Consider the following 15,301-nt stretch of genomic DNA (forward strand, 5'->3'; position numbering starts at 1 on the left):
CTAACCCGAAGTAATGTGTCAAACGGTTCCAGGCGAGTTCTCTGATGACAGGGAGGTGTTTAGTTGGTAGTGCGACAGCGAACTGTTGCCGGAGTCCAACACTGCGCATAAACGCATTCACCTACCTTACTCCAAAAAAAAAACAAAAAAAATGCAGTCAGTCACGGTGGAAATATGTCGGCGTCTTATGAGAATAGAGTCGATTTGCCTTTTATTGTTGACACTATAAAAGGTAGGAGTGAACCTTGTGTTCACACCTGCGTATAGGAAACAGAAGTCCTAGCTGAAGTGAGTTAATTTCGGTCTGTGATGAATACCTAATGGTGGCTTCACGAGGGTAAACCATTTTTGAATTTCCCGCTTCAGAAACATATGTTTACGATTTAGTTGCATATCTCTGGGAGCTGTTCAATTGAAAACTCTTTCGTGTGCACTACACCTTGGGACGAACTGCGCACGTCACGAAGACAGTCGTCACCTGTCAAAGTCAGAAAGTTCGACATGACGGTAGCGGACATCTGATTACCAGTTGGAGTCGTGGATTTTTGTGTGATTTTCGTTGCCTTTTTTACAATTTCAAATTAAAAAGTGTATTTTCCAAGTGTCTAACGTGTTAATCTATTCAGTGTCAAAATGGCCAAGTCCGAATCGAGCAAACGCGAAGGACTCCTGAAGAATTTCAGTTCCGGCGATGAAGACGACGACGACGAGTTTAGGTGATAAATTGCTTTGCGGTGTTTTTGCTTTGATTTTTCTGGCTCCCTTTTCCGTGTCTTCGCTTCCAATTGGTCGTTGTGTTTTTTGCCCAAAGTAAACACACGGAACATTGATAATTTGTCTCATAATTGCTGTACCTGTTTGAGTGGTCACGGTGCGGTGGGTTGTTCCCGTTTGCGGAGTGGCTCGAGGTGTCGAAGTGGCGCAGAAAAATGCGGGCCGCGTAGAAAAAATCTTTTATCAGTGAAGTCGTGAAATTGTTCTCCGGTGCGCCTCAATTCGGGTCTGCCTGGCCTGGTTTCATTGCAGAGCTTGAATTTGGGGCTGGGGTCCGGCTGGGGCCTCCGGGGCCAAGGGGACCGCGTAATTGTTAGTAGGCCGCGCACAGAGCGACAAAAAAATGGAAAACCGTTTGTAATACAATTTATTGTTTGAGTGTAATTAAATGGGAATTCCCCGCTGTGATCGGAATACCAATTGTGGGTGCAGTCGTCACTCTGTCAACGGTGCTTCCTTCTTTCTGTGGAAAAGTGGAATTGCATAGTAACTACCTTAGTCCATTGGTAAAAAATGATTTATCGGGAAAACGGCAACATCCCAGTCAAGTGGGGTGGCAGTGCATTCCTTTTCGGGAATGCCATAGCTGATCATTTTCTAATAAAAATTTTCGTCGCCACTCGAAAATATCTCCAACATCGCATTGTTGGTGCTCAGTAGGTGCTAATTTACAACTGCGATATCAGGCGCGAATCTTGTGATGGCTCAAGACAATTAGCTGGCATTTTGGCTAATAAACGATTTGTATGCAAGGCGGGGATTGCGCCCGCGTAACTCTCCAGTTGCATGCTGGGGTCGGTGGTTAGGATCGGTAGGAAAACGTGATTCGCGGTAAGTACTCTAAATTTTTTTACGACGCTGTTGGAATTTCGCTTGCTCCACGAAATAGTACGCCGCGCGCCAATGACATGCACTTTGCGGCTACGTGAACAAATGGGGCCGGGATGAGGCATCTACTGTGGACATAGCTCGACCAGAATGTTATTTACTTAGTTGAAGGCAATGCGGCAAAACTGATGATGCTTAAAAATTCGCAGGCGCTCACCTTGACACTGCAAACTCTCCTCTGAAGGTTGCTGGCTGAAGCTAGACGAAACCGGTTCTCCCAACCCCAACGAGGTCCTCCCCTTTGCATGGTCATCTGCCCTGAACTTCCAGCCGGTTATGGCGTGAAACCCGTTTCGAGTTTGTGTTCTGAGTGTTAACTCATTCAATTAAGCGATTGGTTCATTGACTGCGCTACACATTTTACTACACGTAGATAAACGTGATTCGCCATGGACGCTTTCGGTTTTGATTTTCACAATGATAGTGGAGTTATTGCGACAGGTGCCGGGGTCCCATCAATCGTCTGCGTGATAGACTGCGAGTAAGGCCAGATCAAAGACAGAACATTGGACTCCAATGAAGACGAAACGATGCAAAGGGGGATGAACAGATTTGTTTCTCGCATTTTGCTTATTATTCATTCAGTCCTCTGAAATTTAGCTTGAATCCAGCACAGTTCTAGCGACATTGGTCTTTCTATATTAAGTTATTCCTAGACAGGGTTTTCCCGGAATTGATATGAGTTTACGCAAATAGTGCTTTATCTCCCAAAAGATTGAAAGCACAATGACCGATGCATGCCTGGTTTCAGCTGTGAAGTGCATTGAAATATTTTTGAATGAACTTGAAATGACCACAACTCACATTCCGCATAGAAAAGACGTTGGGAGAAAGATAGATTTTACTTATTTTTAGTTCGCATAAGAATTAAAATTTCCTGACCTACAAAAACGTGCATATCAGTTTGGATGGAATGTATCGGACTTGGTTTTGCTTATTTGTTTTTGTAACATTGGAAACTTTGAAACGGTTAGTTTGCGGACAGTTGACGGATCAAATGATATTGATGATGGCTTCTTTGAGATTAATGCGTTGTATCAAACTTTGCACTCTCGATCAGACCGTAGCAGGGTTCGGATGTGCAAAGCACCAGTGAGATCTTCCCTTGTGTTTCAATGTTATGCTTTAGTCATCACCTCGATTGTTGAGTGGAGTGTGTGCTGGCTGAATTCGCCTAAGATTGCGAAATACCTGTTGGGTAGGTAGGTAGGTATCATTGGCCGTTCCGAGGAGCCCAATTAGCGCTTTGGTGCGCCGTTTTGATGCCACAAATTCCTAACTGACTGACTAACTGACTGTTGTTATGGGAGCAGGGAGGCAGAGTCCAGCCGGCTTGGATCTTCAGAGCCAGCCCGTAGCATTCACAAAGGAAAGCAGCTCTCCGACCCTGCAGCTAGAAATCTCTCTGAGGTACTAAAAGAATGGTTTACTCAGGGTCAGCAGCCTGACTCTAGCCAGAGCTGGGCAATCGCAGGGAAAGTGCATGAGGGTTTCCCTTCCTTCTCCGGAGCTTCGGCAATGCGAGTTGTTGGGTATGCCGAGCCTAGTGGCATGGTTCCCTATGGGCCAGTGCCCCGTGCAGACCGCCGTAATCTTGAATGCATTTGCACGCGTCTGGCATAGGAGCTCTTGTGATCGGGCTATGTTATAAGCGGGCCAAATTCTCCTTGACTTGGCACAGCTTGTAAACCTTCGCCATCTCAGGCCCGCGGCTGCTAGGTAGTGCGAGTAGACTCCGCCCCTGACAGCCGCCAGCGGAAAACCGACTGTATTCGTCGAGGGACTGCCAAGAGCCTTGCCTGGCAAATCCGTCAGCCCGCTCATTCCCCTCTATGTTCCTATGCCCGGGAACCCAGAGGAGAGTGTTTCTCGCGAAGTTCAGCTTGCGTGTGACATAGTTCGTGGGGGATGCTCAGATTTCTCGAGGTATTTCATCTGAGATGTTGCTGTGGCCGTAGGACTTCGCTGCCTAGCATCCGGACTCACGTAGTCTGACGGCATTGCACGTTGCAACATATTTAATGTGGAGATGTAAGGAGAGGAGATGCAGGAGTACATTAAGAGCATCTGCCGGGCAGGACTACAGAGCCCCAGTAGCACCTGCACACGCGATTCTTTGAATCCTATTAAGCTTCGTTCTATTGTATTTTTTCTTCAAAGCCTGCCACCGTACGTTAGGATCGGACGCACTACAGCGGTGTACATCCAGAGAACCATCCTCGGCCGGAGACCCCATTTCTTTGCAAAGGTTCTCTTGCCGGCATAGAAGGCTATACAGGCCTTCTTAACCCTCAGTTCTATGTTCAACCTCCAATTTAGCTTATTATCCAGGATTACACCCAGATACTTTACATTAGAGGAAAGAACCAATCTTTGTTCATTCAGCCGTGGTAGATGGAATTCACATATACCTTTAAGTTCCTGAAGCTTTTTCCTTGCAAGATTCCTGATTCTTTTGTTTATTCATTAAATTATCGTTTGACGAATTCGGCGGATTCCTCTGGGTGCTTTCTGAGTACATAAGAGAATTTGTTCCTCAGTAGGAGGAATTTAAAGCCTGGAACAAAGCCACGATTTAACAATCAAGGTTTTCGCGATGGGCTTCTCCATTTATAGTGCACTGACGAGGCTGCCTTAAAGTGGCTCCAGCAGGTAATCCCAACTTTGAGTTCCGGCGGTCGGCTCAAGTTAACTGTTATGAACACTGAGCTACGCAGGACAGACCATGTCGGATGTTGGTTACCGGGCCGTCGAAGGAAGGCAGAGGACATCATCCGCATCCCATGGAGGGTAAAGTTCATGAATGCCAGGAAGGACAAATATACAAACGTGGAGGGTTTCAACTTGGTATTCGAACTGGACTAAAAGAGTCTGAATGTGCTCAGGGGAAGTCCACTTTTTCCTAGATAGACTTAAATTCAGTCATATCAGGAAACTGTACGGCATCATCACAATATAGAGCAAATTGCAGCATCTTCGGTGCGCTCTCCCACAATGGATCTGCGCGCGGAGGATAGTGCATACAGGGGCGGAACCCTCGTATGGGGGCTCGCACTAGTGAAAGGACTACAGAGTGAATCTTACCTGCTAGTGACTTCTCCTAAACCTTCCAAGGAACAGGCGGAAGAAAGGGAAGCCAGAGACGTGAACGGAACTGATTTGATGCCAGTGAGTGAGTGAGGGATCGAATCTATGCAAACCGGACATCGCAAACCAATTAAGGTGTTAAGTGGAAAACAGACGAATGTTCTGCGGGATGATATGAGATTTTTCATGAATGAGGACATGGGAACTGCGGTTCCTCTAAGTGCGGCTGTTCCCAGAGAAATCAAACACGGGGGGGTCGAGTCTCTGGCGGTACGGCGTGAGGGAAACCCCATCACTCGTGGACTGCCGCATACGCTTCTAACTGTTTTCAATAACACAATAAACTAAGTTTATGTCGAAAAACATAAAGATTGGTCAAATCAACCTGCAGCATGCCAAAGCTCCCTCCTACCTGTTGGCAGCGAGAATGACAAAGCTACAGGATTTTGCCTAAATCTTTCTGGTGTAAGAGTCGTGGATTTAACAGAATCTGTGGTATTGTATCAGTAAAGGGGGCTAGGATCTTCTACGATGAAAGATCCATAAGGCCGGGAGCTTGCGTCCTGATGTCAAGACGGTTAGAGGCAACCATGCTGAGGCAGTACTGTTCCCAGGACTTAGCTGCGGTTATCATACAATACCAGATAAGTGGCGAGAGGAAAAACATTATAATTCCCTCCGCTTATTTACCCTATGATTGTTTGTATCCTCCACCGACGCAAGAGTTTAGGGATCTGGTAGTGTATGCAGAATCAAGTGGTCTGGAGCTCTTAATAGGTTGCAATGCGAATGCCCAACATATTTGTTGGGGCAGTAGCAAATGCAATCCAAGAGGAGAGAAGCTATTTGGTTTCATCACTTCAGCTGGTCTTATGACTGTAAAGGTAGGGTGCGCCCCTACATTCATGGGACCGAGAAGAAGCGAAGTAATTGACCTAACAATCTATAGCTCAAAAGTTTTGGAGTTGATTACACACTGGCGGGTGCTAGTCGAGGTCTCATTGTCAAATCACCGATACCTAGAATTCAATCTGACTATTGCGGGCGAACAGTCGGCAGTACAAAGACGGAACCCTAGGAAAACGGATTGCAATGGCAATAAAGTGAAGTTCTCTAGACGACTAAGGACTCCTTTAGGGCTGGAAGATGAATTGAAAACTCTGAACTACACAATTTTAGAGTGCTATGAAGAGGCTTGTTCTATTTCCCGAGGCCAAAGCGGTGAAACGATTTCTTGGTGGAACCGGGAACTGCAAAAATTCAGGAAATCAACCAGGCGACTTCTAAACCGTGCTTGCAAAAGTAACGAGAACGCAGAATTATTGTGAGCATTCTGAATGGCCATAATTCACTAGCTGGGCATATGTTCAGAATAGGAATTATCAAAGATGATACGTATATATCCTGTAACGAGGAAGCGGAATCCACGGAACATTTTCTATGTGAGTGCCCCACCTATTAGCGCATCAGACATCAGATTTTTCGTGCTGATGATCTCTAACTGCCCCGGGTAGAATCACATCCACTAACGCAAATCCTGCGATATATTAACGAATCCGAGATATTCCGTTAGACGGGGGAATCGAGTACAATGGACCACTAAGGTCTGAATGCTCAGAGGTTTTGCCTCTCCCCCACCTTAAACGCGCACACACACCACCTGATAAGTTTTTCATAGCTGGGGCTAACCTAGAAATGTCTGGTGCAGGGACGGACGTGTCGGATTCTGCACTTGGCGACGGCGAAAATTTCTGTTTGGCAACGGGCAAAATAGCTTTAAACAAGAGAGGAGATCGCTTCGAAATGAAATGAATGAAATGAAATGTGTCTCCGGCTCCTCGTCCTCAAAGCAAAGTCCCTAAAACGTGTTCCCCCGTGATGGCTCTGACTCAAATGAAAGATCACCTTGCATGTCAACAGAAGCAATTTGGCTGAAAATATGTCTGAAGTAGCCAAGGCTTCCTTTCCTATGGGAAGCTCGGCTAAAAGAATTTCAACCCCCATCAGTGGAGACACGCCTGCGAAGGCCCTGTAAATGAATTTGTACCATAAAAAAACTAAATACAGACAGTCTTATCAATTTCGTTGGGATACTTAATTCTCTAATGGCCGTGTGCAGTTTTGCCCTGGCTATGCTGTCATAGGCTGCTTTGAAGTCGGTGAAAAGATGGTGCAAATGATGGTACATTTCTGTTGGTTTCTAAGGCTTACTAACTCTTGAGCAGGACGCCAGTGAATCTCCTCTTCTTCGCTGGCTTCCGATAGTTGACATTCTTGTCTGCCCTTGTTTCTTGGGGGAATCCCAACGTCGTAGGTTTCGGAGTAGGAGTATTGTGACTGGTAATCGTTACATTCGCGTCGTCAGTAGCTTCCAGTCTGAAAACAGCTAGTTCGGCCGCCGCCCCGCTCCCGGGAATCTCTATTGTTGTTTTCTTCATGGTGGTTTTACGACTGAGAATGGTTACATTGCCCTTGATGGCTGCTGTCTCCTGATTAGATGCTGCTCTTGTTGTGGCACCTCGGAGGCGTGAACCTAGGCGCCAATATGAATTCGCCTCCGCCGCTGCATTCAACGTCCTTCCTGGCATTTGTCACCCTAGTTTCATGTCAGTTTGTCAGCTGTTTCTGCGGCCATTGAATGCAGTGGCGCAGGCGAATTCATATTGGCATCTAGGTTTCGCGCCTAGTGTTTCTCCAAGCCGGTGAAGCATGGTGCATGCAATACGGATCCACATTCTTCCTCTCATAAGACAAAGGCTGAACGTTACATACTTCAGCGCGTTCCATGATATAATATAGAATCCCTGATAACTTCTGTAGCAACAATGTACTACTTCGGTCTTTCTTCTGCATTGTACCAAAAAAGTCTGTTCGGGTAATTTAGACATATTTTAAACGTTGTCATCACCACAATATATCAATACCACCAATTTGATGAAACAGGGTATCTGGACACCACCAAACAGGTCTACTACGCTGCATTTGTTCCCTAAGCTAACCGGCGAATGGCGGCCATGCGGAGATTATAGGCGTCTGAACGCTCAGACAGTTCCAGACCGGTTTCCCATTCCAGTCATCCATGATTTCGCGCTTTCACTAACGAACTGCCGTGATCTTACGATCGTGGATCTAGTCAAGGCGCACCATCAAATTTCTGCAGCTTCCGAAGACATTTCGAAGACATTTACACACCTTTCGGACTCTTCGAGTTCACTAGAACCGGACTTGTCTTAAACTTTGAAAAATGCAGATTTCTCCAGAAGCAGGTGAAATTTCTCGGCCACTTAGTTACCCCTGACGGTATTCAAACTGGCCCAGACAAGATTGAGGCGATTAAGAGTTTTCCACTACAAACCACGGTGAAGGATCTGCGAAGGTTCTTGGGCATGTTAAATTTCTATCGTCGTTTCTTGCCCAGGGCCGATCATCATTAAGCGATGCTGAGAGCCTACTTGTCTGGGCACAAAACTAAAGACTCCCGCGAGGTTGCGTGGTCTGCTGAGGCCGTTCATGCGTTTGAGACAGCCAAACAACAGCTTGTTGAGGCAACACTGCTGGCATTTCCTCAACCAGATGCGTCCCTAGCTGCGTTCGTCGATGCCTCAGATACTGCGGTAGACGTCGCTCTACACCAATGGGTGAATCAAATGTGGCAATCGTTGAGTTTCAAAACAGTTCAACGCGATTACAGCTCTTGCGATCGTGAAATACTCGTCGCGTACTTCGCTATAAAATACTTCTGTTTCTCCCTTGAGGGTAGGCCGTTCACTGTGGACCACATTCGTGCTTAGACAAAAACCCGACAGAGCGCCCCTTCGCCAACTTAGGCACTTGAGTTATATCAGTCAGTTTACATCTGATATCCAATATGTGTCTAGTAAAGACAATGTTGTTGCAGACGCTTTGTCTCGAGTTTTGGAGGTCACAGTCCCCGCCTCGGTCGATTATACGACAATCGCCGAGGCACAAAAAGACTACGCAGAGCTTCAGAGTCTAAAGGTAACTTCCAAATATAAATTCAAGGAGTTTCCCGTTTTCGGTTCAAACTCTTACGTACTTTGCGAGACCTCAAATAAGGAACCCAGGCCATACATTGCGGCCTATTTTCGCAGGGAAGTATTCCACGCGATTTACCATCTTGCGCGCCTAGGCATCACGACGACGAACCGGTTAGTTATTGAAAAATATTTCTGGCCGTTCATGAACAAGGACATAATTTCTTGGGCCAGATAGTGCATCGACAGGTTTATGCGGTAACCTGAAGCAATAACTCTGTCTGACATTACGGCGCAACCTTGTGCCGAGGCCCTCTCTCGAGAATGGATTCCGCGCTTTGGTGTTCCACCCGTTATCATCACGGACTAGGGAATGCAATTCGAATCTACTCTTTTCGCGGAGTTAGGAAAGCTCCTTGATTTTAAATAGCATAGGACTACTGCATACCATCCACAGTCCAATGGTATGCTGAAGGCCGCTCTAATGGCTCGCGACGATCCGTCGTGGTCGTGGTCCTTGCCTTTCGTCCTCCTCTGCCTCCGTACAACCCAGCGAGAGGAGTTCGCGGCCACGCAGCGCAGATGGTTTACGGTCCGATCCTGTTCTGGAATCAGAGCAGCGTTAAACGACTTGGGAATGCTGCGTCTGCTTAGGGACGCGATTTCGAATATGCGGCCGACTCCACCGTCCAGACACGCGACATCAGACGTCAACACCCCCAGGGGTCTGGAGACGTATGACCAGGTTCTCATCAGGGTGGACGCCCCTTGGAAGCCGCTGCAACCACCATACGAGGGTCCCTTTAAAGTTCTGGAACGAAGCGATTAGTCGTTCAAACTTGACGTCCGAGGCGGGCCCAAGTGGGTATCCTTGTCGAGGCTGAAGGCCTTCGACGAGCCGGCGGCCGCTTCGAAAGCGCCGCGAAGCGTCAGATTCGCCCGGTGACTCCCATTGGCGGGATCATGCGGACGGTTTGCTTCGCTGAACCCGCGCGGTTTTAGCTGGAGGTAGAGTGATGTTTCGATAAGTTTGAGTCCATGTTCTGGTTTCACAAATAATCGGAAAATACCTACCTTGGGTAGCCCCGCCACAAATTTCAGATTTCGAACACAATTGACATCAGTTTAACATTAAACTGTTAAGAATCGAAAAAATCAAAAATTTGACTGACGGTTTCGTCCAGGGCAGAGGCAACTCATCAGACGCTGCCTCACCTCTGCCCTGGGAGCAGCGTGACCGAAAGTGCCAACAGGTGGAAAGACGCTCCCTTTTATCATCGCAAAAACACGACAAGGTTGCGAGTTATATTGGACTTAAAACGCCAGTCGTTGTAGTCTAAGCTAGACTAAAGCTAGGTTGTTAGTCCGGTCCACCATCAAGTGGATGGGGACTTAGGATCCCGCAGATCCTAAACAACAAAATTGAACTGTTGTCAGTACAATTTTTCAGTTAATTTGATAACGAAATTAAAGTTATTTTTGTATAACCAGATAGATGTCCATTGTATGTCCAGACTATGGACATATCCATTAGTTTTTGTGGGCTCTTTCAATTCTCTCAAAACATCCCAAACAAAGCCCAATATGCTGTTGGTATTACTTCATAGTTGGACATATGTACAAGGAATCTCTGTTGGTGCTAATTAAAGATAATTAAATTCAGAATATTGAAGATATCAGCAAACATCTTTCTCAAGGGGCGTCCATTATGAAAAGTTAAGTTGTGCTGATTGACGCTAGCTCATTGTATTATTCAAGGGTGCAAGCATGGAAATTTTGTTTGTCGCTCACATGAATATGTTTTCGAATGCAATAAGGGGTAATCAGCTCAATTACTACTGCTTGTGCTTTGTTTCTGATTTGTGCATTTGTTGTTTGTTTGTTGCATATTATAATTGCGAAGGCGTCAGTTTCCTAATTGCTTTAATAATTTAACAAATTCTTATTCAAATGAACGACAAACGACCCAAAATGCCAACTGTTTGCTTTGAGTGACTAATCGTGGTCATATAATTTCTAGTATTAAATACATTTATGGATCGATCGACAGATATCTGTTTGCTAATCCCATATTTAAAATTGATTTGTTGGTTTTGCCTTAGTTTATCTGCAAATATGTTTATCGGATAAGCGATCAGACTTTTTTATATTATAATTTCTGTGGGAGTGCGACAAAATGAGGAAACTTGGCTGTGCATAGTTGAAATGTTATAAGGTGGGATTGGGAAATTGATTTTGGTCTTCCATTCTCACTACGGTATGAGAACGGAGAGCAACCAAAAGAAGTAACACTCTGACGATTTCAGTGCATTTTATAGGCTGATTACACTATGACGTCCTAAAGAAGATCGACTCGTGCATGACGTATTCACGAGATAATGACGCCTTTATCGTTGTTAAAAGTCACGTTTCTGTTGACTTTTACAACTTTGCTATCAGTTTTGTCAGAATTTGTCAAGATTATAAATGATATCTCTTGGAACTGAAGTATTTCTAAAAATAAAGTTTTCCAAGTTTGATTCGCTGAGTTCGCAAAAACGGGTAGTTTTTTTCTAAATTTTGTTATTTGTGCGCTTGCTTTGCAATGTTTTGAACTCGACGAAGTGTGAATATGGAACATGTATCTCTTCTCCTAGTGAACAAGTTACATTTTTATCTTTATGATGTGGTTAGATAAAACTCAATTTGATAAATTCGATAAGATTCATTGCTAGTGGTTGAGCTCTGAAAATACTACAGAAAGTTTTTGCGTTTCACGAACCAGGAATGATATTTGCTATTATGTTCTTAGAAGAAATTTTCTGATGTGTAAATTTTTTTTTCAAATAATCATCTTTCGCTTGTCTTCAATAATAATTCTGTTCTTTGAGCTTAGAAAAGAGGTTTTAAAACCAAAGGAAAGGTTTGCTCAAGAAAAACAAAGTGTGTGAATTGGTGCTGACAAGATTTGAATTATTTGAAAGCTACCTGAAAGGAGGGGTGTAATATGAACGAGATGGGAAGGAACGTAAAGACAATTTTACGACCATCGACTGGCATTGGGCCTTAAGGAAAATCGTCATCAATTTCGACCCAGATGAGTGCCAGCCCCCGCAGGAGTTTTCAAGAGTTCAACCCCAATAGCCGCGATCTATGCGGAACATAAGTGGGTTACCTGGCAGGCCACGGTACTCTGTTTCATAGAAAGACATGTCCGCTTTAGTTCAGCCGCGCAAATGTCGGAATTCGAGCGAAGCCGAGAGGAATCTTCTCCTACTTGGTTTTTCCAGCCCTAACCCTGCCGACCATCATGTGGGTACTACTTCGCAGAATGGGCTTGCTTTAACCAATCGTGCTACTCGCCCTTTCTGCTTTCTTCCTTCTTTCTTCCTTCAGCAACCCATCTGTATTTTTATGATCGCGGAGGAAAGTGTAAGCCGGTTCTTCTTCGACCTCAATATCTTCACAACTATATTGTTTGGGCTCAAGCTTCTTCCCAGCGCTTCGTTCCTCTACTCGGTTGCGAATTTTAGCCATTGAAACATCACATGCTCTGTGTCCTCTCGTATGTCACCACGCCTAGGACAACTTGGTGAATCACCCACTGTGCTCCGTTTAGAACTGCTTGTTGTAGAAGGTGGTTTCTCCATTTTTCCACTCAAGCGAAATTCTAATCGAGAATGTGCTGGTGACCTTTCGTAGACTCGTCCCATTTGCATTGTCAGATATAATACGACTCTGACCTTGGCGCATTCCTGTGTTCTTGTGCCCCTTTATACGTCTTGCATGGTAAAACACATTTATTTAATTCGCCAGAATGTCGACTTGGATCATGCTCGTTACCACTAATACTGCCTCATCGGATGTAATTCTAAAAGCGCTGCATATCCTCAGAGCCATCAGTCGAAAAACAAAATTCACCTGCTTCTGTCTCTGAGTGTTCGCAAGCACTTAAGGGGGTCATCCCGTGTGTCGGATCCGCGGAATCGAATTTTTTTTAGCATCAATTGTTTCTAGATATAGTGTAGAATATGTGGGCAGTGATTTTTGTGATATTCGGACTCATTTGGAAATTATAATGTTAAACACGTGTTAAGTCACATGCTAGATTAACTTCGATCGCCGTAATAAAGCTCGTATTTATCGATCCGAATGACCTTCGAATGATTTCGCTAAAACGACAAGAATTGATGCCAAGGCCGTACATGTGTTTCTTCAAGAAACCTAAGGTCTATGGACTTGGTATAGCAGATTAATGGTTAGTTAAAATTTTATGGCTAAAACTCGCATTCTACTTTTTAAATGCGTTTTTCTCGAAACCGCATGTTGAAAATCGGTTGCCACCATAGCCCAAAATCTATCCAACGAAATTTTCAGGACTTATTCAGAACATATTTCTACGGTCCGCAAACTAGGATAATTGCGATTCATTCAGCAGTTTTTTTTTATTCATTGAAGAAGCTGTAAAAAAACACGAAAACTCAAAAAAAAGTTTAACACGGCACCAACAATTTAGTTTTTAACATTTTTTAATAATCCTAGTTTACGGACTGTAGTTAAGTCTGTACGTTAAAATGCCGTTTACTTTTTTTCTCTAAGATGATCGCAGCGCCCTCTAGCGTGGCAGCAGAAAAGCACCTTTTTTTGGAGATGGGTGTACAAATTGCTCTGTATTTCAATAAGAAACTATGTAATCGGGCTGGGAAAACTACTATGCTCGTTTAAGATATTAGTAAATCTATGGTGTAAAATTTGTATTTGCATCTTTCTCCAGTTCTTCACAAAAAATTTCTAAAAAAAGCGAAAAAAAAAACGGCCTTCACACGGGATGACTCCCTTAAAGCAGAATAGATCACATCACTCCACTAGAAGCAATCTTCAGTTTTGCAAGTACCGTGCTACCGCCGTAGCTGTCTTTCGACAGCGCTTAGATTATGCACCGAGTGTTCCATAAGGCTCAGTTTGGTGTCAATCATCACTTCCAGGTATTTGATAGCCGGCTTTGAGACGACCGTGTGTCCACCGACTTCAATTATACAGTGTTCTTCTTTCTATGGTTCTTGATAAAAGTCTCAGTTTAGAAAGTTTTCGTAAAGTTCTATAACTAAAAATTGAAAACTAAAAATCGTTTCCTCCTCTACTAAAATGCATACTTCGACGTCTACTTGTCGCCTTCATCAAGCACAGATGGAAGCCATAAATATGTAGTCGCCGAAATATGCATATTTGCTGACAATAAAAAACTTTTAGTATAGGTGGAACGGTTTAGGATTTTTTATTTTTAGTTGAACGGTTCGTTATTAAGATCCCTTGCGTTTTCTCATTCGCCAAAATTAGTTCAGCTCTTTCTAGCCAGGACTCTATTGGTCTCTGTTTCCGTCACATAAACCTCCACATTTTCTGGGTGCTTTGCAGTAACAACTACAGCCAGGTCATTCGCAAAGCCGACAGTCCTAGCACCCTCTGGTGGAAAGGGCAAGCACTCCATTATACATTAAACAACAGAGGACCCAACACCGAGCTCTGTGGTGCCCTGTGAATATGTACTTTTTGGAACCCTTATCTGTCTCTTACCCAGAGCCTTCTTCGGGAGATAATTTTCGGTCAGACTCGCTAAATATCCTCGAACAACTATGTCTGCCAACACCCGCTCAATTCGGTTCTAGTTACCCGAGTTGAGTGCATTATTGACATCCAATGCCAACATGGCACAGCAGCTGCACAATTCAGTGCATCCACTGTAGAGTGAGCACGCCGAAACCATACTGACGCTGCGACAAGCTGCTGTTGCTTTCGAAAATGGGTAGTTATCTGTTGTAGATGACTCCCTCCATCATCATCCTCATTGTATTCAACAGGCAGATCGGGCGATATGATGCCGGATCTCCAGGTGGCTCATTGGATTTAGGAAACAATACCAACTTTTGCTTTTTCCATGTGGAAGATTCCTTATTTTAGGCACGCCCCGAAGGTGTTAACGAAAAGGTTAGCCCTAGTCTTCACTACCAGCTTCAAAGCTCACTTAGAGATGCCATCTAAACCGCAGTTTCTTCTCCCTCTATTGGAGGTATTACGTACTCCTTAAAGAAACAAATTGGAAACAATTTCTTTCAGGAAGCGCGGGCATGTAGCCTGCGGCAATCTTTGCAGCATTTTCATTATCATACTGTAAGTCCCACCCCAAAGGGTTTACATCAATATGATCGCACAACTGTTTGCAGTGGTTTTTTATTCCTTGGAATCGCTTTTTTAATCGGCCACACATTGAGGTTGATTCGCCGTTGATTGGCATGCAGATTCCCTGATGGCCTCTGTGAGTATTGTCCTCACTGACTTGCTACGTATGTCAGGTTCACTATTGATCCCAACCCCTTCTTCTGAAAGTGTACGAAATGCCGATATTCACGAGTGCCACGTCTAGTTCCGCAAATGCTTCGAACAGAACACTTTCTTTCACATTTGTTGTGGGGTTGCCCCATTCAAGAGACCACGCATTAAAATTAGCGGGAGATTTTAATGCATGGTCTCTTGAATGGGGCAACTGCACAACGTCGGCCAACTTCTACTTGCATCCAGAA

At 44.6% G+C, this 15,301-nt stretch overlaps 1 protein-coding gene across 1 annotated transcript in view; it reads left to right on the plus strand.

The window, feature by feature from the left end:
* Window positions 1–494: 494 nt before the first annotated feature.
* Window positions 495–15,301, plus strand: part of LOC119657285 (mitogen-activated protein kinase kinase kinase 4) — a 50,093-nt gene continuing 35,286 nt past the window's right edge. Inside the window, exon 1 of the mRNA XM_038064130.1 lies at window positions 495–716. Coding sequence (XP_037920058.1) covers window positions 634–716 — 83 coding nt within the window. The 5' untranslated portion in view covers window positions 495–633. The remainder of the gene's footprint in view (window positions 717–15,301) is intronic.

This window comes from Hermetia illucens, chromosome 5 (genome assembly GCF_905115235.1).
Source record: "Hermetia illucens chromosome 5, iHerIll2.2.curated.20191125, whole genome shotgun sequence".
NCBI classification, from domain to species: domain Eukaryota; kingdom Metazoa; phylum Arthropoda; class Insecta; order Diptera; family Stratiomyidae; genus Hermetia; species Hermetia illucens.